General features: G+C 45.2%; 1 protein-coding gene across 1 annotated transcript; it reads left to right on the top strand.

Annotated features, from left to right (window-relative positions):
- Nucleotides 1–1,589: 1,589 nt before the first annotated feature.
- CD180 (CD180 molecule) lies at nt 1,590–20,030 on the top strand. The gene is made up of 3 exons (XM_053589479.1): nt 1,590–1,803; nt 12,871–13,037; nt 14,703–20,030. Exons 1-3 carry the CDS (start codon nt 1,714–1,716, stop codon nt 16,426–16,428), a joined length of 1,983 nt encoding a protein of 660 aa, XP_053445454.1. The 5' UTR covers nt 1,590–1,713; the 3' UTR covers nt 16,429–20,030.
- Nucleotides 20,031–26,979: the final 6,949 nt, after the last annotated feature.

Below are 26,979 nucleotides of genomic sequence, written 5' to 3' on the forward strand. Positions count from 1 at the left end.
CAAATTCTGGGACCAGATAAGAGTTTCATTCTTGTCTGCAAACTCTAAAACCTATCTTCTCATTTGTTTGCAATAGTTTAAATGTTAATCTATTTCATATTTCAGGGTATTATGCCCTGAATATTTGATTTGAATGCTGTGGCAGAAGGTCACTCATATTCATTTATTTTCTTTTACTCTTATACACTTTCAGGGAGTCTTTTGAATCCATTATGCAAACCAATGCAAATTATATGCAAATTATGCAGCCTCAGATAATGACAAAATCTTATGGCCTTAACTGAGCCATCAAACCTTTCTTTAAGAAGGAAAGTAATATGCCTTTCCAACATCTCTTGGGCAGCAGATGATTTCCTGAGAGTGATATTTACATGACATTGGAATTGGTTCCTCTTTGGAGTCCTCACCTCACATTCTTCATATTTATGTAGAGCTTTAAGGGTAAGACAGCATTTTCACATATACAATCTTATTTGATCCTCATAATTATCTTGTGTTGTAGGCAGAATGGGAATTATATTCTTGTTTATCTGATGGAGAAATAGACTTAGAGATGTCAAAGGACTTGCCCAAGGTCAGTCAGTTGGTAAGCAAGAGGTCTGAGGCTTAGAACTAGACCCCTTCCATGGATGCCTTCTTTGAAGCAAGGTGATCTGTCATTGGTCTGAGTTTGCTTAGTATGTTTCATCAATAGCATCTTCAGATGGTCATGTGCTGGAAGCATCTGATTAATAGGACATGACAGTGGTCGTGTCTCAAGACACTGTGAACTCTGATACTCAGAATGGGGCTCTTGGCAATGGAATGGGAGAACAGTAGCACTGAGTAGCTCCTCTATGCCAGAGGGTTAGAGAATAGACCATAACATAACTCAGTCCAGCCCAGGAGAAATGCACAAATTTCCACCTTTCTTAATCACTGCTGCATCTTGCACCATAGTGACAATAATTACAGTCCTGCTTCAAAGCTATTTCTAAGAAGACTTAGAGCCAAGGTGGGCAACCTTAACTCTGCTGTCCCTTAACCAGGCTCTTCTTTTATGGCAGTGTCCCCTTCTTCCCTGGGTCAGGTTGGGATGGAACAAGAGGAGATTGTACCCCGGCTGCTTTAACAGACCTGAATCATCAGGTTGCGAGATGGAGTAAACTTCCTCCCAGGTGAAGACCAGCGCTGGGGATGGACGGCAGAGCAGGTGTGCACTCAAACTTCTGCCCTCTCCTGCTCCAAGCCCTGGGTCAGTAGATGCTATTCCAGGGCTCAGTTCTTCCATCTGCCCTCCCGGTATCCCCTGACACCTCCCCTAGTCACTCACTTAGGACAACTCACAAAGTGGCCCCCTTGGTAAGTATAGCTTCCAGCTTAGCTGTTGGAGTTGGCCAAACCCTTGGAGCTGGCACAGAATCCATGAGAACCATCACACTGAGAGTCAGGGTGGCTATCCTCAGAGGGCTGCACAACCGACTTCCATGTTTGCCAGGAAATGTACTGGGTAATTCTGGGGGTGGGGTCCTCAGTTATTTTTGGCAAAGTTGAGTAGTATGCAAAAGAGACTTCCCATTTTTTACAGCACAGAGTCACACAGTGCTGAACAGGCAGCAGCGGTTTCTTGTTCCAAGATCACTCCTCTGAGCCGTTCTCTGGCTGCCAAATTGCGAGGGCCATCATAGCGTGATTCAATTTCTCAGCTCCAAGCATCAGATAAGCCATCCTGTGATGGCTCCTGATGTCAGCTGCTTCCTTTTGGCTCTGCTGTGTTCTGCCAGCTGTGAAGTCATCATCTCCTTGGATCAGACGTGCATTGAGGTGAGTCAAAACTGTAGGTCTTTATCCAGATTAAACTGTCCGGACAATTTTAGATTCCACATGCAGTCTCATCTGAGCCTTGGCATCCTAATATCCACTGTCTTTAAAAGGGCAAGGGGCAGAAAGCTGAGGCAGGAGGATCCCCTGAGCCAGGAGTTGAAGGCTGCAGTGAGCTCTGTCATGCCACTGCACGAGAGCCTGGGTGACAAAGTGAGATCCTGTCTCAAAAACCAAAGGCAAGGGCACAGGGGTATATAGAATTTTTCTTTTTTGTGAGAAAGGAGCTAAAGAGCCTAGCCAGGGGATTATCTGGTAGCATCGTCCTAGGGAGGAGTATCCCTCCTCTTAAACAATTACCCCCAGAAGAATCCTGATTGGGACATAAAATAGCAACAAGATCTCAGAGCAGACAGCAGACCCCCCAAAACCTGCCTCCTGCTGGCCTCCTGCTTTCAGGGTGAGAATCAGTAAACCCGTGCCAGGTTTCAGAGCATTTAAAGATCACTCTGAATGAACCTGGCTTCTCCTCGGTTGGACTGCCCTCCATCTGGTTTACTAACCCACAGGAGTGAAATCTGAGCATAGAGCCAAATTGTACCTTCTGTTTTGTACCATAATAATATTTATCAACCTGTGGGAAGGTCTCAGAGTGGGTGGAGAGAGGGAAAGGAGAAGGGCCTTAGTTTCTTGCCATCTTCTAAATACTTCAAGCCTCTTCCCCGTCTCTGACCCTGAAAGTGCGTAGCACGTGGCCTGGAGACTGCAGACAGGAAGGACCGCGGGTCTTGGTGGCATGGATGGGCTGCCTTCCTAGGATGGGGTGGAAAGAAGGGGCAGGAGCGGTCAGGTGGAGTTAGGCTGAGACAGTGCTGGGAGGTCAGTGGGATGACCCACAGAGCAGGGCAAACCAGCCGGTCAAAGTTAGCCTGGGGGTGAGCTCGGGGCAGACACGGCAGTCTGTCTGTCAGTCGGTATTAGGAGGGAATCAGCATTAGCCCTAGAGCAGGTGTAATGGCCAGGGGAGATAAGGCTGGGACAGGTGTTCTTTTGCTTGGACTGCCATGACAAATACCACAGACTGGGTGGCTTGAACAACAGAAATCGATTGTCCCACAGTTCCAGAGGCTGGCAGAGCTGGTCTCTCCTGAGCCCTCTCTCGGCTCATAGATGGCCACCTTCTCTCTGTGTCCTCTCCCAGCCCTTCCTCTGCATGAGTGCCCTGGTGTCTCTGTGTGTCCATGTCACCAGTCAGATCGGATGAGGGCGTGCCTTGGTGGCCTCTCTACCCTACTCGGCTCTGTGAAGACCCCATCTCCAAATACAGCCACATTCGGAGGTACTCGGAGTTAGGGTTTCAATGTAGGAATGCGAAGGGGACATAATTCAGACTGGAACAGAAGGGGAAGGGAAAGGAATTCGTTTTTTTGAAACAATCTCACTCTGTTCCCTGGGTAGAGTGCCATGGTGTCATCATAGCTCACATCAACCTCAAACTCCTGGCCTTCTCAAACCTCCTGCCTCAGCCTCCTGAGTAGCTAGGACTATAGGTGCCCGCCACTATGCCCGCTAGTTTTTCTATTTTTAGTAAAGATGGGGTCTTGATCTTGCTCAGGTTGATCTCAAACACCTGAACTTGGGTGTCCTCCCACTTCAGTCTCCCAGGGCGCTGGGACTACAGGTGTGAGACACTGTGCCCAGCCTGGGGAAGGAATTCTTATCAGCCCCAGAAACTACCCCCTCCTCACTCAGCTTGGAAGGTCAATGTCACACATGAGTAGGCAGCATGACAAGGGGGTAAGAGTGGGTACACCACCCCCTCAGGGACGCTCCTGGCACCAGCCTAAGATGGGGTATCACCATTAAATCCCAGCTCCCGGGGAAGCAGGCTATCTTACACGCCCTCCTTTCAGACCTCTCAGTTCAACTCTGAGATGCCTGCAGCAGGAATAGCATCCTGCTCCTTTGGCTGCCTGTCCTGAGGCCTTTAGTACTATTTATATCTCAAGAGTGGCGCTCAGGGTCCCAGGGTCTCCAGCCGGGCCCTGTGCTGCAGCTAGGGCTTTCCCTCCGGATAAGCCAGGTGAGACGGAAACATTCCAACACAACCAGCTCCCTGTGCCCTCCCTCTGAAAGAACTCGATTTGAAATGACCTTGTGGTCTATTCAACTACTAGTGGATCTGTATTTTCTTTTGCCTCTTCTATCATGTGTGAGTTCTGAGCTACACATTCTAAGGCAATTTATTGAGCCCTTACTGCTGTGTGAATATTAAAGAGAGAGCCGGGGGATACAAAGCTGAATAAGAACTTCTTCTGGAGGGTAAGGAATGACTAGGCTGCAGGCAAATTGGGTAAAAGGAGGAATGGTTAAAAGAAGAAAGTTGCGACTTTGACTTAGGGTCTAGCCCTGTCCCAATTATCCCTTTTAGACCCTGCCCTTCCCCCTTGCTTCCCTTTCCCCTTTAGTTCTTCCCCTCCAGCATACAAAGCAAACCACAGTTGCCTCTATGTTCATGTGACTACCATTACCTGACCAGCCTGTGAAGGAACGTCCTTCTGAAGAAGAATTTGAAAGATAGTAACTCTAGTCCAGGGAATGGTTCGCACACCAGGAGACGCAGACGGAGGGTTTGGCTTTTATAGAGCATTCCCACCCGGGCTCCCAATCAGGTCTAATTACGCAGATAAAGGCTTCAAACTTTAGTTCCAATTAGTTGACGCAGCTGAGATGCGATCGGTCACTGCTGCTGAGTCCTGAGGAGTTGATAGAGCTAAGCTCTGATTGGTCGGTACTACAGAGCCCTAATTGGTTGGTTCAGGCAGCCTTTGAGCGTCCCGGAGGTGTCTGCCTTTGGTGGCGATTCTGGGCAACTCAAGAGTGCTGTACAACCTCGAGTTGGCAAAGGCTGCTTGGCTCTATTGAAAATTTAGTACCTTACGTGAAACTTAGTAAATGTAGAATATAATTGTCTTAACAATAACTGAGAAAATGCCAGGAAGGCTATGTTAACCAGTGATGAAAATGTGTCAAACTGTTTATAAAACCAGTGTATGGTGCCCCATGATCGCATTAATGTACACAGCTCTGATTTAATATTAATAAAAAAAAAAAGAAAGAAAATTTAGTACCCTTTAGCCGCCCAGGATCCATCTTGAAAAACTGGCTCTTTCAGGTCCACATTTGTTCACATCCCCACATTTGTTCACATCCCCTACCCAGAAAACAAGGTTTTTGTTTTGCTTTAAGTTTGGTAAACTGTCCGTTGAAGTAAAGCATACATAAAAGTCCACAAGTCTTAAGTGTGCAGTTAAACGAATTTTCACCGAGTGAACTTACCATGTAGCGAGCATGGGGATCAAAATGTAGAACATTCCCAGTGCCTTGAAAGGTGCCTCCTGCCTGTCCTTGTCACCACCCCTCAAGGCTCCAGCACCACGGGTTAGTTTGCCGGTTTAAACCTTACATCCCAGGGCATGGGACCATGCAGTGTGTGCTCTTTTCTGTCTGGCTTCTTTTGCTCAGCGTTAAATTGGTGAGATCTACTGATGATGTGTGCAGCCATCCTTCGCTCGTGTCTATTGCCGAATGGTGCTATGTTGTATCCATGAGCCGCCATTGTTTATCCAGTCGACATGGACATTTGTATTGTTTCCAAGTTTTTGGAAGTTACAAATGATACCGTTTTGCACAGTCTTGTCTGTGTTTTTAGTAAACATATGTAAATCTTTATTAGGTGCGAGGAATCTATGTATTTTACTGTAGGGTAAACATATGTTTAATAGCTATTGCTAAACAGTTTTGCAACATGTTGGTGCCAGTTCACACTCATGGGTAAAGTATTTGAATTCTAAATGCTCCATGGCCTCATTAATGTTTGGTATTGTTGTTTTTAAAACGTTAGCTATTCTGATGAGTAGTGGTATTTCACTGGGGATTTTTATTTTTCTGATAAATAAACTGAGTACATTTTTATGCTTTTGTTTGGGCCACTTGGATATTCTTTTTTATGTGTATAAAGTGCCTATTGAAATCTTTTGCCCATTTTCATTTGGGTTGTCTTTTTTATTGATGTGAAGGCGGTTCTTTATGTATTGTGGATATAAGTCCTTCAGCAGGTTACAAGTATCTTCTCCCACTCTGTGGCTTGCTTTTCCATTCTCCTAACAGTATCTTTTGCTGAACTGAAGTTCCTTTTTTTAGCATAGCTCACTTTTTCCTTTACTTTCACTGCGTTTCTGTCCTATTTAAACCTTTGCCTACCCCAAAGCCACAATATATCCCATGTATTCTTTAAGAAGCTTTTTTTTTTTCTATTTCTAGGTTTCACATTTAGATCTACAATCCATTAGTTGTTTATGCACACAGGTAGGAGTCAAGATTAATTATTATTTATTTTTTGAAACAGTCTCACTCTGTTGCCCTCGGTAGATTGCTATGGCATTATAATTCACTGCAACTTCAAACTCTTAGGCTCAACTGATCCTTTTGCTGCTCCCAAGTAGCTGGGGCTACAGGCGCTGCCACAACGCATGGCTAGTTTTTAGAGATGGGGTCTTGCTCTTGCTCAGGCTGGTCTTGAACTCCTGAGATCAAGAAATCCACCTGCCTCAGCCTCCCAGAGTGCTAGGATTACAGGCGTGAGCCACCGCATCCAGCTTAAGATTCATTTTTTAATAAAACTTTTTATTTGAAACCACTTCAAACCTACCCACAAGTTCTAAAACCCTTGGAATGAACACCTGTAAACACTCTAGGTAGGTTCTGTCACTGCAAATGCTACATGTTTCTTTCTTTCTCTGTTTTTGTGTATGTGTGCACGTGTGAGACAAGTTTAAAAATTAGACCCATGACCATGTCTTTGGAAGCTTACAAATATGCAAAGAATAGCTGGAATTCAGCATTCTGCAATTTGGATTGTGGTAGCACTTTAAATGTTCTCCCACACGGTTACTTGGGAATGTGGGCATGCCTCCCACACTCCCAAGTCTTGGTCATCCTGTCTCCTCAAAACCATGGTAGAAGAGAGTCCTTCAGATTAGATAGAGGTTGGAGTTTGTTTAGCAGAGCTCTTTTTTGAGCAGAACTTCAAGTTCATAGACACAAAGCCTTCCCGGTAGCTTTATGTAATAATGTGATGTGGTGATGATCCAGTTCAATGCTGTCTCCTCTTGTTTGCTGCTGAGATGCATTGTCTCATTCATTTTCATGGTAGGCCTGCAAGGTGAGGTTATTATCCTCAATCCACAGGTGAGGGAAAGGGGAGCTCAGAGAACATAGCTCAGTAGTCTTGAGCTGGGATCTGAACCCAAGCAGTACAGACAAACAGAAAACAAAGTGCACGAAATTGGAATGCCCTTTGCCTCTAAAAGTCAGGTTGACAAACAAAGTTGTAGGGATGTGCTCTCTTGGGAGTGTTTGTTTTGTTTTCAGAAAGCAGTTGTTGTGCTGAGATTTGGCTCAAATTGCTGTCTCCTGGAGGGAGGCGTGATTCACGAGGGGGTTGGGGGTCAGTGTCCCAGACTCTTCTTGCATGGGAGGGCTGGCTGCTGTGTGTCAGGTGCAGATGAGAAATTCAAAAAGATGGGAATAAGCACTTGAGTGAAATTCAATGAGTTCCAAATTAGAACATGTTTCAACACTTGCAAGGAGAGAAAATACTGTAGGATGAGAGGGAGTTAGAGACACAGCAGAAAGAAGCAAAATAAGATTCTGATTGAAAAAATGCAAATGAATAACTAGAGGGAAAAGCGATTGCAAATACAGAGGTAGCACTGGGGAGCTCTGTGTCAAAGGCACAGCTCTGAGGCAGAGCTGGAGACAAAGTGGATGCCAGGTCCCGGTGCACAGTGGGGTCCTAAGCAGATGGCGGTGAGCACTGAGGAGTTGTCACAAACACTACGTGGCCTTGCCACAGCTCTGCTGGCTGCCTGAGTTCGCATCAGGAAGGTCCTGTCTGCGGTGAAGCCGTCTGCAGCACAGGAGTGAGAAAGGACTTTGGGAACTGACCATAGGCTAAGCTCTAGAAGAGAAGTCCTGGTTTACAGGAAAGGGTCATGTGGTGCTCTGGAGGCTGTAGCGGTGCTGGGTGTCTGCCTGGAAACACAGCTGAAGCAGCTCCTGGCAGTGACCTTGCTGTCTGTCTGTGGGGACCCAGCATTGCTCTTCTGCGCCCTGTCCTTTCTTTCACTGTCTGTTGCATTCTCAGCTGCTGCACTGGGACCCTGTGCTGTGCTACCAGAACTCACTCTCAACACAGACTGTGATACATCTCCACAGGGAGACGGACACAACCTTCTAACAAAATATGTCTACCCCAAATGCCTAACCTGAATCAAACTGTGAGGAAACATACAAACTGATAATGAGAAAAATTCTGCAAAATATGAGCCTGTGTGCTTCAAAAAATATCCGCGTCCTAAAAGACAATCAAAGGCTGAAGAATTGTCCTCAGATTGAAAGGAGTCTAAGGAGATAATGACAACTTGTGCAACTGCGATCCTGGATTGAAAACACAAAATTACTCAAAAGGACAATGTTGGGATAGTTGGCAAAATCTGAATACAGACTGTGTTGGATAATAACATTATACTGCTGTTAAGTATTCTGAATTTGATAATGGCACTGTGGTTGTATAAAAGAATGTCCTTGTTCTTAGAAGATATAAAGTGAGGTACTTAGGGCTTACGGGTCATGATGTCAGTAATTGACTCTTAGTCAAAGAGAATGAGAACAATGGTGTGTGCTTCCTGTCTGGAAAAATGCAACTGACTAAAAACAAGCTAATGCTTCTTAGATGACTCCTGAAGCCAGGGTGCCTTAGCGTCCCCATCCTCACGGCAGTACTGATTATATAATGTAATTGTGACTGTAAAAGCTAAAAGGGAGGGGCTGCAAGTTCGCTGAGCCTCTCCAGAGAAGACATCCTCTGAAACGGGTTTGGTTTTTAAATTCTCTCATCAGCCGCATTTCTTGCCACCTGCCTCTCTCTCCTAAGAATCCAGGGCAGAGGATCCACTGCCATTTTCACCCAACTGGAGATCTCTTACTGTGATGGCACAAGGCCTGTGGAGGGCTTCTTGAGCCTCCTTGGTAGTGTCACACACTGCTTCTCAGTTCTTCTGGGTTGAGAGCAGCCGGCTATTTCGCTTACCTGCTTTCCATTTTCAGCAGCCGCTGGCTCAGTAGAGCTCCTCCCGGATTCTTAACTTTCTGAATCACATTAGAGCAGTAAAGTGCTTAGTAAAGCACACGAGAGGCTGAGCCATGGAATAATTTAGGAGTCACGGGCATTTTTATGTTCAGGAGAAGGAGGGAATTGCCGACGTGAAGCCTTTTGCTGAAGGGCCAGAATAGAGCAAGACGAATCGAGGAAGTCCCTTTTCTCCAACCGTAGGTGACATCAGTTACATCAATGGAGACCAGAAAAGAAAAATGTCTCCTCCAAGCTAATCGCCACCTTGGCTGCTGCATACACATGTTCTCTCTGGCTCGTCCATATTCAGGGCACCAAGGAGAAGTCTGGCAACATGTGGGTTTGTTTTTTTTTCCCCCACCAGTCAGCTAAATCTAAGTTTTAAATGCAAAATGTGCATTTCGAGGACATTGTGTGGATTTGTGGCAGTGCCTGAAGGATGTTCGGTTTATAAAACAAAGAATGAATTATAAGGAAATAGAAATATGGCATTTTTATCAGTGATGGTTATAATATTTTCACAATATTGAAGAAAACTGGTGACTTTCTATAGATGAGCGAGTTCACTGTAGCTACAAAAAAGTGCACCACCAAGTGGACATTGGAACAAGAGAAGCGAAAAGCCATTAAAGTGGCGACATCTCCAAAGCCTCCCACTTCCTAGCAAAGGAGGACAGATGCAGATCTGTGTCCAGCTAAGCAGCGACTGAGCAGGGAGTTTGATTGCGTAGGTCCCTCCAGGCCAGTGCAGCCTCCGGTGAGCCCCAGTGTGTCATGAAAAGGCAAGAGCTGGAATGTGGGTTGAAGGCACCTGGAGATGATCTGGGAACTGGCCCAGGGTCCTTGAAAATCTGTGTCCTTTTGTCTCCAAGGGGACTGTCTCAGTTTTCTGCTGCTATAACAGAATAACACAGACTAGGTAATTTACAAAGAAAAATCATTTATTTCTCACTGTTCTGCAAGCTGGGAAGTCCAAGGGCCTGGTGCTGGCATCTGGTGAGGGCATTCTTACTGCATTTTTTCCGTGAGGAATATAGAAGTGAGTACAGGAGATAGAGAGAATGGATAAAGGCCAAATACCTCATTTCATCAGGAGCCCACTCCTGTGATGACAACAGCCATCTATTCATGACGGTGGGGCCTTCACAAACCAATCACCTCCCAAAGGCCACATCTCTTGCAACTATTTCAAAGGCAATTAAGTTTTCAATACTTAAACTTGGAGGACATATTCAAACCACAGCCAACACTGCCCTGTGAGGTCATTTCTTTCTTAGGAGCTGCCCTGGGCAAAATACACTCCACCTGATTTCCCTCCCTGCCCCACTATCCTTCATCCTAAAGCATCATCCAGATAAACTATGACCCCACAGTTCTATAAGCTTCTAACCAACCACTTCCCATTTTTTCCTAGCTAGTCCAAGCTATAACTTGAGTTAGGGCATCTAACAGGCAATGTTTGGCAGACTTCTGAATGCTTTACTGCCCTGGGGCGCAGGAAGAGGAAATTCTCTCTACTTACCTGCAGGGCTGTGCCCAAATGCTTGGGTCTGCTTTCAGCAACCTGCAAATGCAGAGCCCCCATTGTATTAAGAAAAATGTTTAAACATGCAGAAAAGTAGTTAGTAGAAAGTTCCTTCACATATGTGTGTTCCTCCAGAACATGAGAGTGTCTGCACAGAACCGGAGGGGGTGGGGAAGGGGGCTGGGGGTGGTGGTGGTGGTGTGAGGGTCCACAAGAAAGTAGAGGAGGCAGTCCAGGGACAAGGAAAGACTTGGGGTTTTTTGGAGACAGTCTCACTCTGTCCCCCTGGGTAGAGGACCATGGTGTCATAGCTCACAGCAACCTCAGTCTTTTGGGCTCAAGCCATCCTCTTGCCTCAGCCTCCCAAGTAGCTGGGACTATAGGGGCCCACCACAATGCCCGGCTAATTTTAGAGACGGGGTCTTGCTCTGGCTCAGGTTGGCCTCAAACTTGTGAGCTCAGGCAATCTGCCGGACACTTCAGCCCTCCCAGAGTGCTAGGATTACAGGCATAGCCACCACACCCAGCCAGAAGGACTTTAGTAGAAGGGAAAGGAGAATGGAGCCTGAGCAGGTATCAGTTTGGCTCCCCGCAGTTCCAAAAAGCTTTTATCAGCCTCATCAGTATAGCTGGGGTCCCCTCCACCCCAGGGTCTTCTCTAGAGAGAGTGTGGATTATGAGCATATCTTTAGGGTCAGGATATGGGTAGGGTGTTTCCAGGAACTCTGGCCTTGAGGCACTCCAGGAATCTGGGAAGGGATTGCTGGTTTCTCACCTGATTTTCTTTTTTTCTTTTTTGAGACAGTCTCAAGCTGTCAACCTGGGTAGAGTGCAATGGCGTTACAGCTCACAGCAACCTCAGACTCTTGGGCTTAAGCAAGTCTCTTGCCTCAGCCTCCCAAGTAGCTGGGACTACAGGCACCTGCCACAACACTGGCTATTTTTTTTTTTTGTTGTTGTTGTTGCAGTTGTTGTTGTTTTGTTTTTTGTCTTTTTAGCTGGCCCAGGCTGGGTTTGAACCGGCTACCCCTTGGTATATGTGGCCCGCACCCTACTCACTGAGCTACGGGCACCGCCCTAACCCCATTTTCTGAAGTGGCTGTGCTCCTGTCAGGATTAGGAGAATTCTATTCACTTACTACATTGGGCAGCTGTCAGTGTTTGCTGACATCATCTATCAGTTCCTCTCCTCCTTTATGCATTAACGAAATTCATAATTCCTTGAATTCATAATTTCTATCACCGAACCTTGCCCCGCTGAAGTTCCTGAAAGTTTGCAAACTGCCTTTTTCTGCTTTACTTGGATCAGAATTAAAACAAAGGCTGCTCTATTATTTGTTGGTCATGTCTCTGAGGTAGATTTTGTATCTCTTTGTCTAACAAGCACTGTCCTCTGCCTTTCACTTCCAGTGAGCACAAAGCCGTTTGTTATGTGCTCAACGTGAGTGTTCAGCACACACCCACCCTCCTACCCGTGAAGAGCTCGACTACGACTTGAACTTTACCTTAGAACTGAAAACAATGTAACCTAAAAAGTGTACCCTCATACTAATTTAAAATTTTAAAAAAGTCATTTGTTCTATGGCATGTCCCACATCCTGCATTGCGGTCCATCTTTTAAATCCCCCGTATCATTTGGAGATGTGCAGTTAAGGTGCAAGTCTTGCTTGGATTCCAGTTTAAGGTGCTGTTACTTCCTATTATACCATGGCAGGAAGGCCGTAATATTTCATTGTCATATTTTAGTGATGCTGTTTGTTGGTTTTCAAACTGAAACATTTCCATGCAACCGAAATAAAAACTACATAAAAAGTACATTCAAAGAAGTTTCTATCCCTGCTCCTCCGTCTGGTCCCTCCCTTCCCCTAAAGAGAAACAAGTTTTGGATATTTTCAAGGTTGCTTTTCCCAAATATAAGAATACATATACGCCTTTCTTACACAAAAGGTTGCATAGTACATAACAGCTACTGGATGCCCCCCACTATGGATATTGTTCTATGATCTGCCGTTTCCACCTTGCTGGACATCCTGGACATGACTTCATAGGAAGGCGTAGAGATCTCTCTCATTCTTTCTTCAGCTGCAGAAGAGTCAACATTGTGAAGGCACCACAGTTTGTTCAACTAGTCATACTGATGAATAGTCTGGTTGTTACCAACCTTCCACTATATTACAAACAAATACTATCATGAAGAATCTTACGCATAAATCATTTCGTGGTTTTTGTGTATATCTGGTTAATATTACTAGGCGTGGGATTGCTGCTCAAAGGGTAAAACATATAATTTTTCTAGCTAGTCCATCAAATTATTAAGTCTAATATTAATTTACACTGTTTCTCCCACCAGGAAGAAGCCAACAAAACATATAACTGTGAAAATTTGGGTCTCAGAGAAATTCCTGACACACTATCAAATGCAACAGAAATTTTGGATTTCAGCTTTAATTTTTTGCCTGCAATTCAAAATAGAACCTTCAGCAGACTCATAAATCTTACCTTTTTGGATTTAACAAGGTACGTATCTGAGTTCCTTGTGCTGTTTTATGTAAGTAAAAGCACAACATGTTCTGTTTATTTGCAAGGTCTTCTTTTAGGGCCCAGAGATGGTCTGCTCATCCAGCATGTTTGCCCTGTCCCATGAAATGGTTTTATGAGGGTGAAATGTAATTTAAATAAATAGCAATCAGTGGAGGGAAAAATGGATCATTTTCAAGCTAGTTGTGCCAACAGTGGTGTTTAAGAAGTTCTAAAGAATATTGATAACAAAAAAAAATAATTTTACTCTAAATCAGATGCCAAACTATACTACAGTTAGGCATAATTTATTATTGGGTGATATAAGAAAAAATTATAGGAGAAACACAGACACAATCTCCTAACTTTTTCCCCATAAAAATTGGATAAAGAATTTCACATTTTAATGGTACAATCAGGATCCACGTCCTGAATCCTGGTGTTTGAGAACCAGTTGGCAGAAGTATTAGAAGAAAAGAAGAAAACACTGTATAGAGTGAGTGTGTGTGTGTGAGTGTGTGAGTGTGAAGACAGGAAGGGGCTCTGCATACAGCTGATGTCTGCCCTCCTCAAAGCTGTTCTAATTCCTGTATTTTTTCCCCTCAACTTAAGCTTCTGCAAAGGAGAAAATTCATGTCCATAGTGTGCTTCATCTTTATAACCACCACTGCCAGGTGGCCATGGTGAATATTACCAGCCAGTTCATGGTTAAGTGAGGAAACCAGCTCTGTGTGTGTGTGTGTGTGTGTGTGTGTGTGTGTGTAAACCAGGATTCTTAGGTGCAATACCAGGATTGTTTTCTCTGAACTTTTTTTTTTTGAGACAGGATCTTTCTCTGTAGCCCTGGGTAGAGGGCAGTGGCATCATCATAGCTCACAGCAGCTCCTGGGTTCAAGTGATCCTCCTGCCTCAGCCTCCTAAGTAGCTGAGACTACAGGTGCCCAGCACCACACTTGACTATTTTATTTTTCTATTTTAGTAAAGATGGGTGTCACTCTTGCTCAGGTTTGTCTCAAACACCTGAGCTCAAGCAATCCTCCTGCCTTGGCCTCCCAAGGTGCAAGGATTACAGGTGTGAGTCACTGTGCCCAGCCATCTCTGTACGGGTGTGATCACTGTGTCCAGCCATCTCTGAATCTCCTGTGTTTTCCAGTTCTATAGAGAGTTTTCACATATATCCTTCAACTCACAGCACTTACACAAAGTAGCCATTATTTCTGTATTCATAGATGAAAATGTGCAGTTTGAAAAAAGTTCTAACTTGCCCAGGATGGTGCAGATTCTTATATTCCTATGTCATAGATCATATATGATCTATTATGCATTATACACATTTTGTATTACTTAAAATAGTAAATAAAAGTTTGATTTTGTCCAGAGAAAACCACTTGTTGTTCCTTAGAATAGAGCCACAAACCTCTGAGTGTTCAATTTTATGGAAAAAGATGTTTAAAAAAAATTCTAGATCAGTGTTCAGAAGTGAGACTCCTCATTAATTCATTCCACAGGCCATCTGTTGGTACTGAAGGAAGTTTTCATGTTTGATTTTGAATAATAATCATTTTTTACTATATCCAAAAGATGGCTTTGTTAATGCATATCACTGTGATGGGTTTTTTTCCTTTTTCCCAATTAATTATTGTTACATACCGTTACCTTTTCAAGATGCCAGATTAACTGGATACATGAAGACACATTTGAAAGCCATTGTCAACTGAGCACTCTTGTGTTAACCGGAAATCCCCTGATATTCATGGCAGAAACAGCACTTAAAGGGCCCAGGACCCTGAAGCATCTTTTCCTAATTCAAACAGGAATATCCAATCTCGAATTTATTCCAGTGCACAATCTGGAAAACCTGGAAAGTTTATATCTTGGAAGCAACCAAATTTCCTCTATCAAGTTTCCAAAAGACTTCCCCACATGGAATCTGAAAGTATTGGATTTTCAGAACAATGCTATCCGCTACCTCTCTAGAGAAGATATGAACTCTGTGGAGTCCACCAACCTGAGCCTTAACTTCAATGGCAATGACATCAAAGGTGTTGAGCCTGGGGCTTTCAGTTCAATAGTCTTCCAGAGCTTGAACTTTGGAGGGACTTCTAACTTGTCTGTTATATTCAATGGTCTACAGAACTCTACGATTCAGTCCCTCTGGCTGGGGACATTTGAGGACACTTCCAACCAAGACATTAGTTCCTCCATGCTCAAGGGACTCTGTGACATGTCTGTTGGGAGCCTCAACCTGCAGAAAAACCGTTTCTCTGATTTCACAGCCTCCACGTTTCAGTGCTTCACCCGACTCTGGGAATTGGATCTGACGGCAACTCACTTGGAAGAGTTACCTCCCGGGATTGAGGGTATGAACTTGCTTAAGAGATTAGTTCTCAGTGGAAATAAGTTTGACCAATTGTGTCAAATCAATGCCGCCAATTTCTCCTCCCTTACACACCTCTATATCAAGGGCAACAAGAAGAAACTTCACCTTGGTGCTGCCTGTTTGGAAAAATTAAAGAATCTTCAGAAACTTGATTTAAGCCACGATGACATAGAGGCTTCTGACTGCTGCAACCCACAGCTCAAAGGTCTGATCCGCTTGCAGAGCCTGAACCTGAGCCGTAACGCACCCCTGGGTCTCCAGAGTCAGGCCTTCAGAGAATGTCCTCGGCTAGAAATCCTGGACTTGGCATTTACCCAATTACACGTTGATGCTTCACAAAGTCCCTTCCAAGACCTCCATTTCCTAAAGGTTCTGAACCTCTCTCACTGTACCCTTGATACCAGCAATCAGCATCTCCTAGAAGGCCTGGCAGATCTCCGGCATCTGGACTTCAGTGGGAACTCCTTTCAGGATAGGACTATCCCAAAGACCAACCTGCTACAGACAGTGGGCAGCGTGGAGATCCTGATTTTATCCTTCTGTGACCTCCTTTCCATTGACCCGCAAGCCTTCCACAGCCTTGGAAATATAAGTCACATAGACTTAAGCCACAACAGTCTGACGTGCAACAGCATCGATTCTCTCAGTCACCTGAAGGGGATCTACCTCAATCTGGCAGCCAACAGCATTGGCATCATCCCTGCCCATCTCCTGCCTGTCTTGTCCCAGCAGAGCACCATTAATTTAAGTCAAAACCCACTGGACTGCACTTGTTCCAATGTTAATTTCTTAACATGGTACAGAGAAAACTTGCAAAAACTTGAGGGCTTGGAGGGGACTGTGTGTGCAAACCCCCCGGATCTGAGGGGAGTGGAGCTCTCTGCTGTCCAGCTCTCCTGTGGGATGACCACCTTGGGCATCTTCTTTCTCATTGTATTTTTATTCTTGTTCACCATTCTGCTCATTTTTGCAGCTCAATATGTTCTCAGGCGGAAATACCAACACATTTAGTGCTGAGGGTTTGCAGAGAAGGCAAGTTAATGTGTTTAGTGAAAGAACCCATTTGCTGGTGGCCAGGCTCTTCAGATTGGTTCCTAAAGCTAAGCAGGGTCTCTGTGTGCTTTCCCAACCTTCTCACCCCTGTAAATCCCTGGGCTAATGAGCCTCCTTTGCAGGTCCCCCAACTAGGACCAGAGGGCCACATGCTGCTGTGAGAGAGGCACAGAGCCACTTCCTCACATGGAATGGAGTAGACGGGGTAGGCTGTGGCAGGGACAGGCCAGGAGCAGCCTACAGGGAGGCCGCCCCCTTCCACTCACCAACAGCCCTCCCAGCACCACACACCCTGTCTCTGTGTCCCCTGCCTCTGCAGGTGACCAGCAGCCCCCACAATTTGGCAGTTGGAGGCCACACCCCTAACCCCACCCCCCACCTCTTGCAGGGTGCTTGCCTCTGGGTTCTCAGTAATGCAGCTATTTGGGAAACTTAGTTTGGGACAAAGTCTCAATGTTTATTTTAAATGAAAAAAGAAAAATAGGATACATTTAAAAGACTGAGAAAAGAAGCTTGCTATCACATAGGCTCCCTTAATGTCAACATCTCTATAATGCTCCCTAAGATGCAAATAGCTACAAAAAGAAAGGACCCCCACCCACCCCCCCGCTGTGTAGGATTTCTGCCACGTTTCTTTCTGTTACTTCAGAACCCAGGAGGTTCCCTCTATCTCTCTGGTGTCTCCCACTTCTGTTACAGACCCAACTTACAGGTGGGCCCTGGTCCAGAATGCTCTTCTCAATTGGGGGTCTTTAGAAGCCTCTTTCCCACAGGAACCATGAGATAAATGGTGTTTTCGGTTTCCAGGCTGACACTCAGCCTACTTACCGCAGAGGGCATTTGAGATCGCACCTTTACAGTGGGGACTGGTGGAAGAAGACGCCCTGTGTCTAGCTGCTGGGAGCACAGCAAGGCTGGCTTGGTCAGAAACAGTTTCCACTGAGGCTGGGGGTGTCAGTGAAGGCTGTACCAGTGACAGACAGAAGACAGGACCACTGAATTCAGACAGACAAAAACCAGTGTCATAACTTAGGCCCAAAGGGTCACAGTCATGCAGGCCGGAGTCTTCTGAAGTCTGGATTGCTAGACAGGTTCGCTGGGAGTATCCGGCCCCAGGTGTTGCATTGATTAAGGCCTGCATTAAGTTCTGTAATCAATTTTAGGTTAGACATAGAGATGGTAATTTACTGCTATGATAGTCTGATTGGCTATTGAACTAGAAGTTGGTCAGCTTTGATGGTCAGTCAGAATTGATTAGCCCTTAGGTGGAGGGCAGAATAGTGGGAGATCAGGACAGAGTGGAAACTTGGGAGCCAACCCTCCTGGTTTCTTCTTCACCCTGGGAAAAGCAGGGCAGGAAGGGGGACAGCAGTGGCCTGGCCTCTCCCCTGCTCAGCGGTCTCAGGCCTTTGTACTAGCTCTTTTCTTTGCCTGGAAGACACTGTCATCAGTGTCCAAATGGCTGGTTCCTTTGTATCGCCGAGATTTCAGTGCTAATTCTCTGAGCTAGAGCTCTTCCCTGACTTCATCAATCCAAACCAACCTCGAGCGCCACGCCCAGAGAACACCTTGTTTTACTGTCTTAAAATGCTTCCCATCTTCCTCACTTGTTCCAACTTGTCTGTCTTTGCCTGTCTCCATGACATTAGTTCATCCAGCAGTATCCTAGAACATTCCTGGGACATAGGAAGAACTCAATATAGTTTTGATCATTGCTGGCATGTTGCCTGGCATCTGACCCCAGAGCCCTTATCAGCTCCTAGTCCTGCCACCATGCCCATTCCAACCTCCCTCAGCAGTGCCCTGGGCCTCCTGTGTGTTTCCACCAGTACCCCCTAGGGAAATCTTACAGAAAAGGATCCCTGGGCCTCCCCTCTCCCCCCACCACCTACTGGGATTCTGGTGAACTGAGGCTGGCTCTAGCTTACCAGCCATACGGGTTTTTTTTTTTTTTTTTATTAAACCATAGCTGTGTACATTAGTATGATCGTGGGTCTTATGTAAGATCCTCATTCTTTTTTTTTTTTTTTCCCCCGAAACAGAATCTTACTTTGTAGTCCTGGGCAGAGTGCTGTGGCATCATAGCTCACAGCAACCTCAAACTCTTTGGCTTAAGCCATCCTCTTACCTCAGCCTCTCGAGTAGTTGGGACTACAGGTGCCCACTCACCATGCCTGGCTAAAATATTTTTAGTAGAGATGGGGTCTTGCTCTTACTCAAGCTGGTTTCCAACTCCTGAGCTCAAGCAATCCACCCACCTCAGCCTTCCAGAATGTTAGGATAACAGGCCTGAGGCACTGCTCCTCCTGGCTGAGCCTCCCTGTTCTTAATGATAGTCTATTCTTCTTACTTCCCCCATCTCAGAATGCAGATGGTCCCCACTCTAGGAATCCAGTCTCAGACATCATCTCCCCGTTGAGTCTCTGGGTATTCTGCCAAATGTAAGCTCCTCCCGGCCTTAGGATTTAAGCTGCAGATGGGAAATACTAATTGCTGATCTACAGGTCCCTAAACACACTGCCCTCCACAATACTTCACATGTAACTTGGAAAAACAAAAACATTCTATAGAAGAATCTCTGATGTGGATTGCATAGTGCTAATAATGACAGGGTCTCCTACCTTAGCAGGGCACAACTGTCCGTCGCGCTTTCATTTCTCAGGCTGCTCCGGTCCACGAGAGCCACGTGCTGCCCCATAACTGCACGCTGATCTAAGGCTTTATGACAGCTCCTCTGTTTTAAGCAACAGTAAATTCACCCCCACAAAGTCAGAAAGGGAGCTTTTTGATGGCTGCTGTCAATTTTATTGCTTTATCCTGGTTACTAGGACAGAATCTGCAGACATGGTGTGTTTATTGGTTTTATGTATTGCGTGTTGTTGCTGTTCTGACAAGTTACTCCTATAAAAATGTGTTATTATGGTGTGATGTAGCTCAGTAAGCTGACCCTGCATTTCAAAGTGTACTGAAGCAAATAGCACTGAGGTCCATAAAAGCTGACTGGCCTCCATCACAGAGGACTCTGCGTGAGCGGCACCCCTGCACTCAGAGAATTACACCCTTCCCTCTGCCAGAAACCTCTGCCCTTAACTGAGCACAGCATGGCCACCAGCACAGCCACTATCTGTAAAATTCCCAGACAGGAAACCATCATATTGTTCCACTTATAAAACTCTCCAATAAGTGTCATTTGTAATTTTGAAGTTTACAAAGTATACAATAAAAGGCTTTTAAGTGTTTTCTTATATTTGTGTAAGATGCAAGAGGGGTGGCTAACAATATTTTGCCCTGAATGCTGAAGAGAAACTTGGATGACAAGGAAAGAGGGTGTGGTTAATTCCAAGCAAGACATGACTGGGGGGCCCTGGGTGTTGGGCTGGAGTTAGTTGTCTGACAGGTTAAGAGTGTGTCAAAGTGGGTTTAATACCAAGATGATAGAGAGAATTCTTTACAAAACAGATTCCTGTTCTATAGATAATGAATTCAGTTAGACTGAGTTTGGCCTTGGATTTGCACCAAATGATTTTATGTAAAATCCTTCTTTCCCTAATCTTAATTTTATCAACCAGTAGCAGAAACACTTGGGAGTCTCCAGGAGTCCAGTGAGCTGAAGAAATGCTTCAGGCCCCATAAGAGGACGGGTCCTAACCGAACGGGAAGAAGTTACAGCCAAGGACGGAGCCTCATGGATAGGTGGCTTGGGAGTCTCTCTGCCCTCACGGCCAGGCTCCAAGACTCTGCTCACCCAGCCCACCCACTCCCACTGTCCCCTGTGTCTTTACAATTTGAACTCATGTATTGAAAATTGTGGGGCTTGAAAAAGAAAAGCATCAACAGATTATTTTTAAAAGCTGTCATTGCTCATGAAAGATTAAGCAGTGCAGTTCTTTGAACACCCTCTGCACACTCACCCTGTCCCTGGTTAGTGTTCTCTGAGCACCTGCCTATTAAAAATGTGGTGCTGAATCTGCCACGGTCAGCAGAGGACAGGCGGCTGCCCCTTCCTCTTCCTCATATGTTGGCTCTTGGGCTTGCTATGTAACTCAAGCCTCCCTTCTTTTCTCTTTGGAAACAACCTAAGTAGCAACGATACATGATTAAATAAACTCAGAATGCTCTGAATAAACGAGGAGATAATCCTTGCTCTTAGGTGGAACAATTTAATACTACAAACATGATTTTATCAGCAATCGGAGAAATGCAAGTGGAAACGAGAGAAACTTTAACGTCAAACCCGCAAATAGGAGAAAGCTGGATACTACCGCAGGCGGGATGTGGGGTTTGGGGACCTGTGTGTCCTGCTGAGGATGTAGACTGGTGCAGCCCCTCTAGGACTATCTGGCAATCATCACTCAAATTAAATATGTATCCCAAGAAAGTTGCATATGTCCACAAAGATATTTTCACAGCATTATTTATGTAGGGGAAATTCTGTAACAAATTAATCCAAATATTCATCCCTGGAAAAGGAGGCAGGTAAAATGGGGAAGATCCATTACACCACAGGGCATTGGACAGGAGTGAGAAGCGCTGGGTCAGATGCAGCCATAGCAACACAGTTGAATCCTAAATACATAAAGCTTAGTGGGGTAACAAAACACCCTGAATGATATGTTAACCCGATAATCTGTATAAATTAAAAAGAAATGCATATAAAACAATTATCTATCTATATATATATGTTTCTTTTCCCCCAAGAATACAACCAAAAGATAAACCATCAACATTGTTCCTTACAGAGTGGAAGAGGGGACAGAAGGGACCGCTCAGTTAAATCATTAATAAACGAACCTTAGCATAGGTCAAGGCTGCTGTGCCAAGAACTGAAAAGTAAGACGACCTCCATTGTCCGCACCACGGGCTCTGTAACACACATATATGCATGCACACGTGTGAAAGAAAATAACATGGTACATATGTGTAAAGAGATGCCAGGTAGCCATTATAAATATTACAGAAGTATATTTATAGACACTGAAATGGTTACTAAACAGCGTCCCCAGGATTAATTCATTTTTCAGCAAAATTTACCTATCCATTCTAGAATGAGTAGTTGTAGGATTTCAGTGAGTCAAGTACTTTTCTTCTTGCTTATCTATATTTCCTTTTTTTCCACCCTAGCAAGTAGAATATATTTCCAACATACCTTCAGTGACTATGTAAAAGCAATAGGAGAAAAACGAGTTGCTTTTTCAAGGAGGACTTTTGTTTTTACAAACATAAAGAATAAGGAGGTCATCAGTTGTGATAATGTAGATACTGGGGGGGGGAAGGCAGTATTTTTCTAAGGTTTTGTGTTTTCAAATGCAAACAGTAAAGCCCAGGCTTTATGGGTTGCTTTTCCTTTCCTGAGAGAACAGAGGGGACCACAGTGGTTCTAAGGATCCCCACTTGAATTTTGCAGAAAGACGTGCATCACAGATGGCATTCACGGAACAGCATCCAGCCTCAACAAGAGGAGAAATGCCGCCTGCTGGGGAAAGCGACTTTAGTACAGCACTGCTTAATAAAGCATACATAGTCCAAGGGGACAGAACTTTCAGGCTAAAGATTTTTATTAAGACAGGTTAGGGCTTGAGGATATGGTGATGCCAGCCTGACACATGAAGCCCTTCTAGCTGCAACATGCTTGCTGCAGGCCTTGCAAACACCTTCATTCTTCTCGTCCCAGCTGCTGACAGCCATCTCCCAGCAGTGCTTAATGGAACAGCAAATGAGTATTTGTTAGAGGCTTTCAGCTTTACAATAGTAAGAATTTTTGTAAAGCAGCGTGGGGGTGATAATTTGCAACCATATGCAACATCTTTTCCTTCTGAACATACTGGACAAGCATGTCACAGAGTGTGCAGAGAACTTCTCTAGGGCTTACCCTGGGTTGGGATCGACAGCCCCACCATCAGCTAGCGATGTTATAAGAGGTAGTGATCTTGTCCTTTGGAATGCTCAGTCTCAGAAATCAGTGAGGTGTTGCTGCGTGTTTTCCTTTGAGGACTGGAGCTGATGCCTGCAGCCCAGGGCCTGAGGTGTTCACTGCCAGAGAACTTGAACTTAGGCCAGGCTGAGTGACTTTGAGTCTACAAAAGGTAATGAAATGGAGGTTCCACAAAGCCTTGCTCATCTCCAGCTTTTCTAGATATATGAGACATGTAACCAGAGTAGGGGATAGACAGAGAGGGATGACACAAAACGGTTACTTTGAGGAATGAGTTTAAGGCATCCTGCTAGGAGGGAATTATTAACAAATTCAGAGAACTGCCCACCATAGATTTCCTTCATGTCTGCCCAGACCGAAGGAAGCAAATTTCCACAGCTACTATCCCTAACCTATCTCGTGTTACATTTACGCTGTAAACTGAAAGTGCTAGATGGGAAATTCTTACCGACTAATTAGAACTGGTAAAGACGCCCTATTACAGAGAATGACTAACTAGTTTCCTTTGCTTATGGATTCTCACCAATCATCAAATCCATAATGTAACACTGTGTGATTTTTTTCTTGTGTAAAGCAGTGGTTCTCAACCTGTGAGTCGCAACCCCCTTTTAACAATGAAAATACATTGCCGCATTAGGAAGAGGAAATAAGACGGCGTTGATCATTTGCGGACAGGCCTGAATCTGAATTATATGACACCTGGTAATATTTAGAAAGGTCAAAAGTTTTAGAATCAGAGATACCCAGACTCTAATCCAAGCTCTTTATAGCAGTGGTTCTTAACCTTCCTAATGCCGTGACCCTTTAACATAGTTCCTCATGTTGTGGTGACCCCCAATCATAAAATTATTTTCATTGCAGGCATCGAAAATAATTTTTTTTTTTTTTGCCATTTTTGGCCAGGGCTGGGTTTGAACCCACCACCTCTGGTATCTCGGACCGGCACCCTACTCCTTGAGCCACAGGCGCCGCCCCTTCGAAAATAATTTTATGGTTGGGGTCACCACAACATGAGGAACTATATTAAAGGGCCGCGGCAATAGGAAGGTTGAGAACCATTGCTCTAGAGATTATTGAGTGGATCTGAGATCAAGCCTGGCTTGGGAATTTGTATTTTTAACAAATATCCCAAGTCATTCTCATCTTGCAGGAAGGTTAGAAAATAGTGTTAAGACTGCTTCTCAAACTTAAATGTGCGAACAGATTACTTGGGTATCAGATTAAAATAAAGAAAGTCAGTGGGTCTGGGTGCGGCCTGAGACTCTGTGTCTCTAACTCCCAGGTGATTGGATGATGTTGGTCTTAGGACCACACTTTGCATGGGAAGTGTCTTTAGGGTCCCAGGTAACTGGACCAGCTATTATACAGTTTCATCTTGAGATACAGATGTGAGTTAAGTGTCAGCCTCTGGGTGGGGAATTCCTTCTGATTCGCTTTTCAACCTGGACTGCACATTAGAATCACCTGAGGAAGGTTTATTTGTTTTATTATTTATTTTTATCTTCAGAGATTCTAACTTTCTGGTATAGCCACGCAGGGGTTTAATGTGTTCCACAGGCAGGCAGCATCTGAGTCACCTGAGAACTTGTTAGATGCTCAAAATGTTCTCCTCTACCCTCAGCCTTCAGAACCTTGAGCAAGACCCCCACGTGGTTTGTGTGCCTGTTACAGCTGAATGTGCTGCTTCATCTGAAGACATTAAACCAGCCTCTTTCCTCTGAAGTGCTTAGTTGTTCAGTACCAATGTGACTGCCCCGTGTGAATAGGTTAGCGTCATTTTTTTTTTTTTTTAGAAGTGATTTCTCCTTACCTTAATTCTATCTCCAGTTCATGAAATCTCTGGTCCTCTTGATAGTCTTGTCTCCTCACTCCCAGTACAAAAGAGAGAATTTGTAATTTCTGTCGGCATCACCTTATTGTACTTACACTCAGTTACAGAGAATAAAAGTAATGCCTGGAGGAGCAGATGCAGTGACAGACACTGGCAGCCCCAGCTTCTCAGGAGGCCGAGGTGGGAGGATTGCTTGCACCTAGGAGTTCAGGGCCAGCCAGACAACACTGTGAGACCCTTATCTCTTGGGGGAAAAAAAAAAAGCCCTGGACTTAAAAGATGGAGGCTTCATAGATTTTAGGGAAATATTGCACCCCCACTTATTTAACTACATTTACCCCAAACAAGATAAAAGAATGCCACATGGATGGTGAAATGTGGTCTAAGAAATTCTGCCTCAGAGTGCTGAGACCCCAAGAGCACATCTGTCCAGTTATCTGCCCTTTAATCACCTCAGTAGCTTTACCTAGTCTCAACTATGATACAACCCTCTGAAACTTCAACCTTTCCCTTGTTTTCATTACACAGTTTATGTGTTTGCTCTGAACTGGTTATCTAACAGCGAGCACTGGGGCTGTGGCTATTACTACTGGCTCTGTGATATGTGTGCTTAATATCCTTTGTGGGTTTTTCCTTTTATGGTAAAGACTGACTCTTCTTCATAGCATGATACCAAGTCCCATTAAAATGATCATTTCCATCATTACTTTTTAAAAAGGTGTTTCTTAGAGCGGGTTCCTCTAAGCAGGGACAACTGTATCATGCAGGCAGTGAAAATCCTTAGGTCACTATCTGTTCCCTTTCATCCTGTGGTTTGTCCTGCAGCGGACTGGGGTGGTGGTGGGGATGGGAGTCTTGTCTCCTGTCAGGTTGGGGGTGGGGTGTCCTGTCAGGTTGCTCTCCAGATTTCCAATCTCAGTCTGCCTATGGTGAGGGGTAGTCACTTACCGTCTCTGGGTCTTGGTTTCCTAAGTCATAAAGCGAAGCAACATACAGGTCAAAGGGCACAGAGACTAGCAGAGACATGCACCGTGCTGGAGCTGGCTCCTGGGAAGTACCACAGATGGCAGCTACCACTAACTTCCTGTCTTGTTCAATTCAGTTTAGCAACTATTCGACAGCTCTTATGTGCTTTGTCCTAGAAGTAAAAGCAAACAAGACACTGACTGTCTGCTTAGAGGGGAGCTTAGAATCCAGTGAAGAACATGCACACATAGAAAACAGCTCCCAAATAACGCGGCGAGGTGGGTGCACAGGGACGAGGCGGCGGCCAGGCCACGGCAGGGGCCGTCCTGGCATGCATGCTGAGCTGGCGTGTTTAAGGAGCTGGCCCTCATCCCAAAGAACACGGGAGCTACTTGAAGGTTCAAAGTGACGTGGTATGCTTGCACTTGAGAAACATCTCTCTAAGGCATTGAGAACAGATTGGAAGGGGAAAGAGTAGCGGTAACACAGGGAGGGACTATGGTAGAGGCGAAACTAAGGCTCCAGTAGCAGGAGGGTGAGGAGAAAGGAATTGCAGAGCTTTTTGTGAAATTAGTGGTACCTGGTTTTTTTTTTCTTTTTCTTTTTTTTTCTTTTATTTGGTTTTAAGTGTAAAGAGAGAAAGAAGTCTAGATAGAAACCCAGGATTAGGCACAGAGGGAAGACAGGGCATCAGTATGATTGAGAGAGGCGGCTCAGAAGAGGATGGGCAGGGTTGGGACACTCAGAGGTGAGGGGCCTGAGCAGGAGCCAAGTGGAAACGCCTCCGACAGGAAAACCCAGGGAGGAGGGGCAGAGAGAAATGCCCAGAAGCCCCAGAATGAACCCTGGGAACGAACATCAGTGTTTAAGGGAATCAGTTCTAGAAGGAGGAAGAAGGAATTGTCCAAAGAGACAGAAAGCACAGGTTGGAGAGAACTAGGGGAGAAGAGCACCAGGAGGACGGGTGCTCCAGGGGACAGTCTGCCAAGGGACGCCCTGACAAGTGGGCTTTGGATTCAGCTTCGTCACTGGTGACATTCCTCAGAGCAATGCTGTCAGCTTGGGGTAAAGCAGCCCAATTCCAGTGGGGTGAGGAGTGATACAAAGACCTGGAATTATCAAGCGCAGACTATTCCTCTGGGAGGTCAGCTGAGAAGGGGCAGGAATTAAAGGCAAGGTTGAGGAAGGGGTGTTCTTAGGCCGAGGCGGGCGGATTGCTCAAGCTCAGAAGTTCACGACCCGCCTGAGCAAGAGGGAAAGCCTGTTGCTACTAAAAATAGAACAACCTGGGCACTGTGGTGGGAGCCTACAGTCCCAGCTACTCAGGAGGCTGAGGCAGGGGGACAGCTTGAGCCCAAGAGTTTGAGGTTGGTGTGAGCTGTGATGCCTCAGCACATAACCAAGGGCTACAGAGTGAGACTCTGTCTCTAACTAACTAACTAAGGAAAGACTGTTCTGGAAGGAAAGAGGAGGAAGGGAAAAGAGAACAGTGAGAGTGATGATAGTAATAGGTGGAACGAGATCTTGGGAGAACAGAGGAGATGGTATCCCAGAGAAAGGGCACTTCTTCCCTGGAGACTGCGGGAAGATGGTGAGTGGCAGTGTGGAAGTTGGTAGGTTCTACAAGCAAGGAAGAAGGTTGGGAGAGAAAATAGGAAGGAGAGAGAGGGGAATAAATCCTGAAGAAGGGACTAAGTGTTGGTGGGGCAAAAAAGGGGAAACTGTTCCACACAGCAAAGAGCAATTTGCAAAAACCTGTACTTTCCATACTACAGAGTAA

The sequence above is a fragment of the Nycticebus coucang genome, chromosome 1, assembly GCF_027406575.1.
Source record: "Nycticebus coucang isolate mNycCou1 chromosome 1, mNycCou1.pri, whole genome shotgun sequence".
Taxonomy (NCBI): Eukaryota; Metazoa; Chordata; class Mammalia; order Primates; family Lorisidae; genus Nycticebus; species Nycticebus coucang.

Bases quoted from the DNA above. Each gene is read 5' to 3' on its own strand.
- CD180 (XM_053589479.1), top strand. From the start codon at position 1,714: ATGGCTCCTGATGTCAGCTGCTTCCTTTTGGCTCTGCTGTGTTCTGCC. The intron at 1,804-12,870 runs GTGAGTCAAAAC...TTCTCCCACCAG, and splicing joins TGGATCAGACGTGCATTGAG to GAAGAAGCCAACAAAACATA. The intron at 13,038-14,702 runs GTACGTATCTGA...TACCTTTTCAAG, and splicing joins ACCTTTTTGGATTTAACAAG to ATGCCAGATTAACTGGATAC.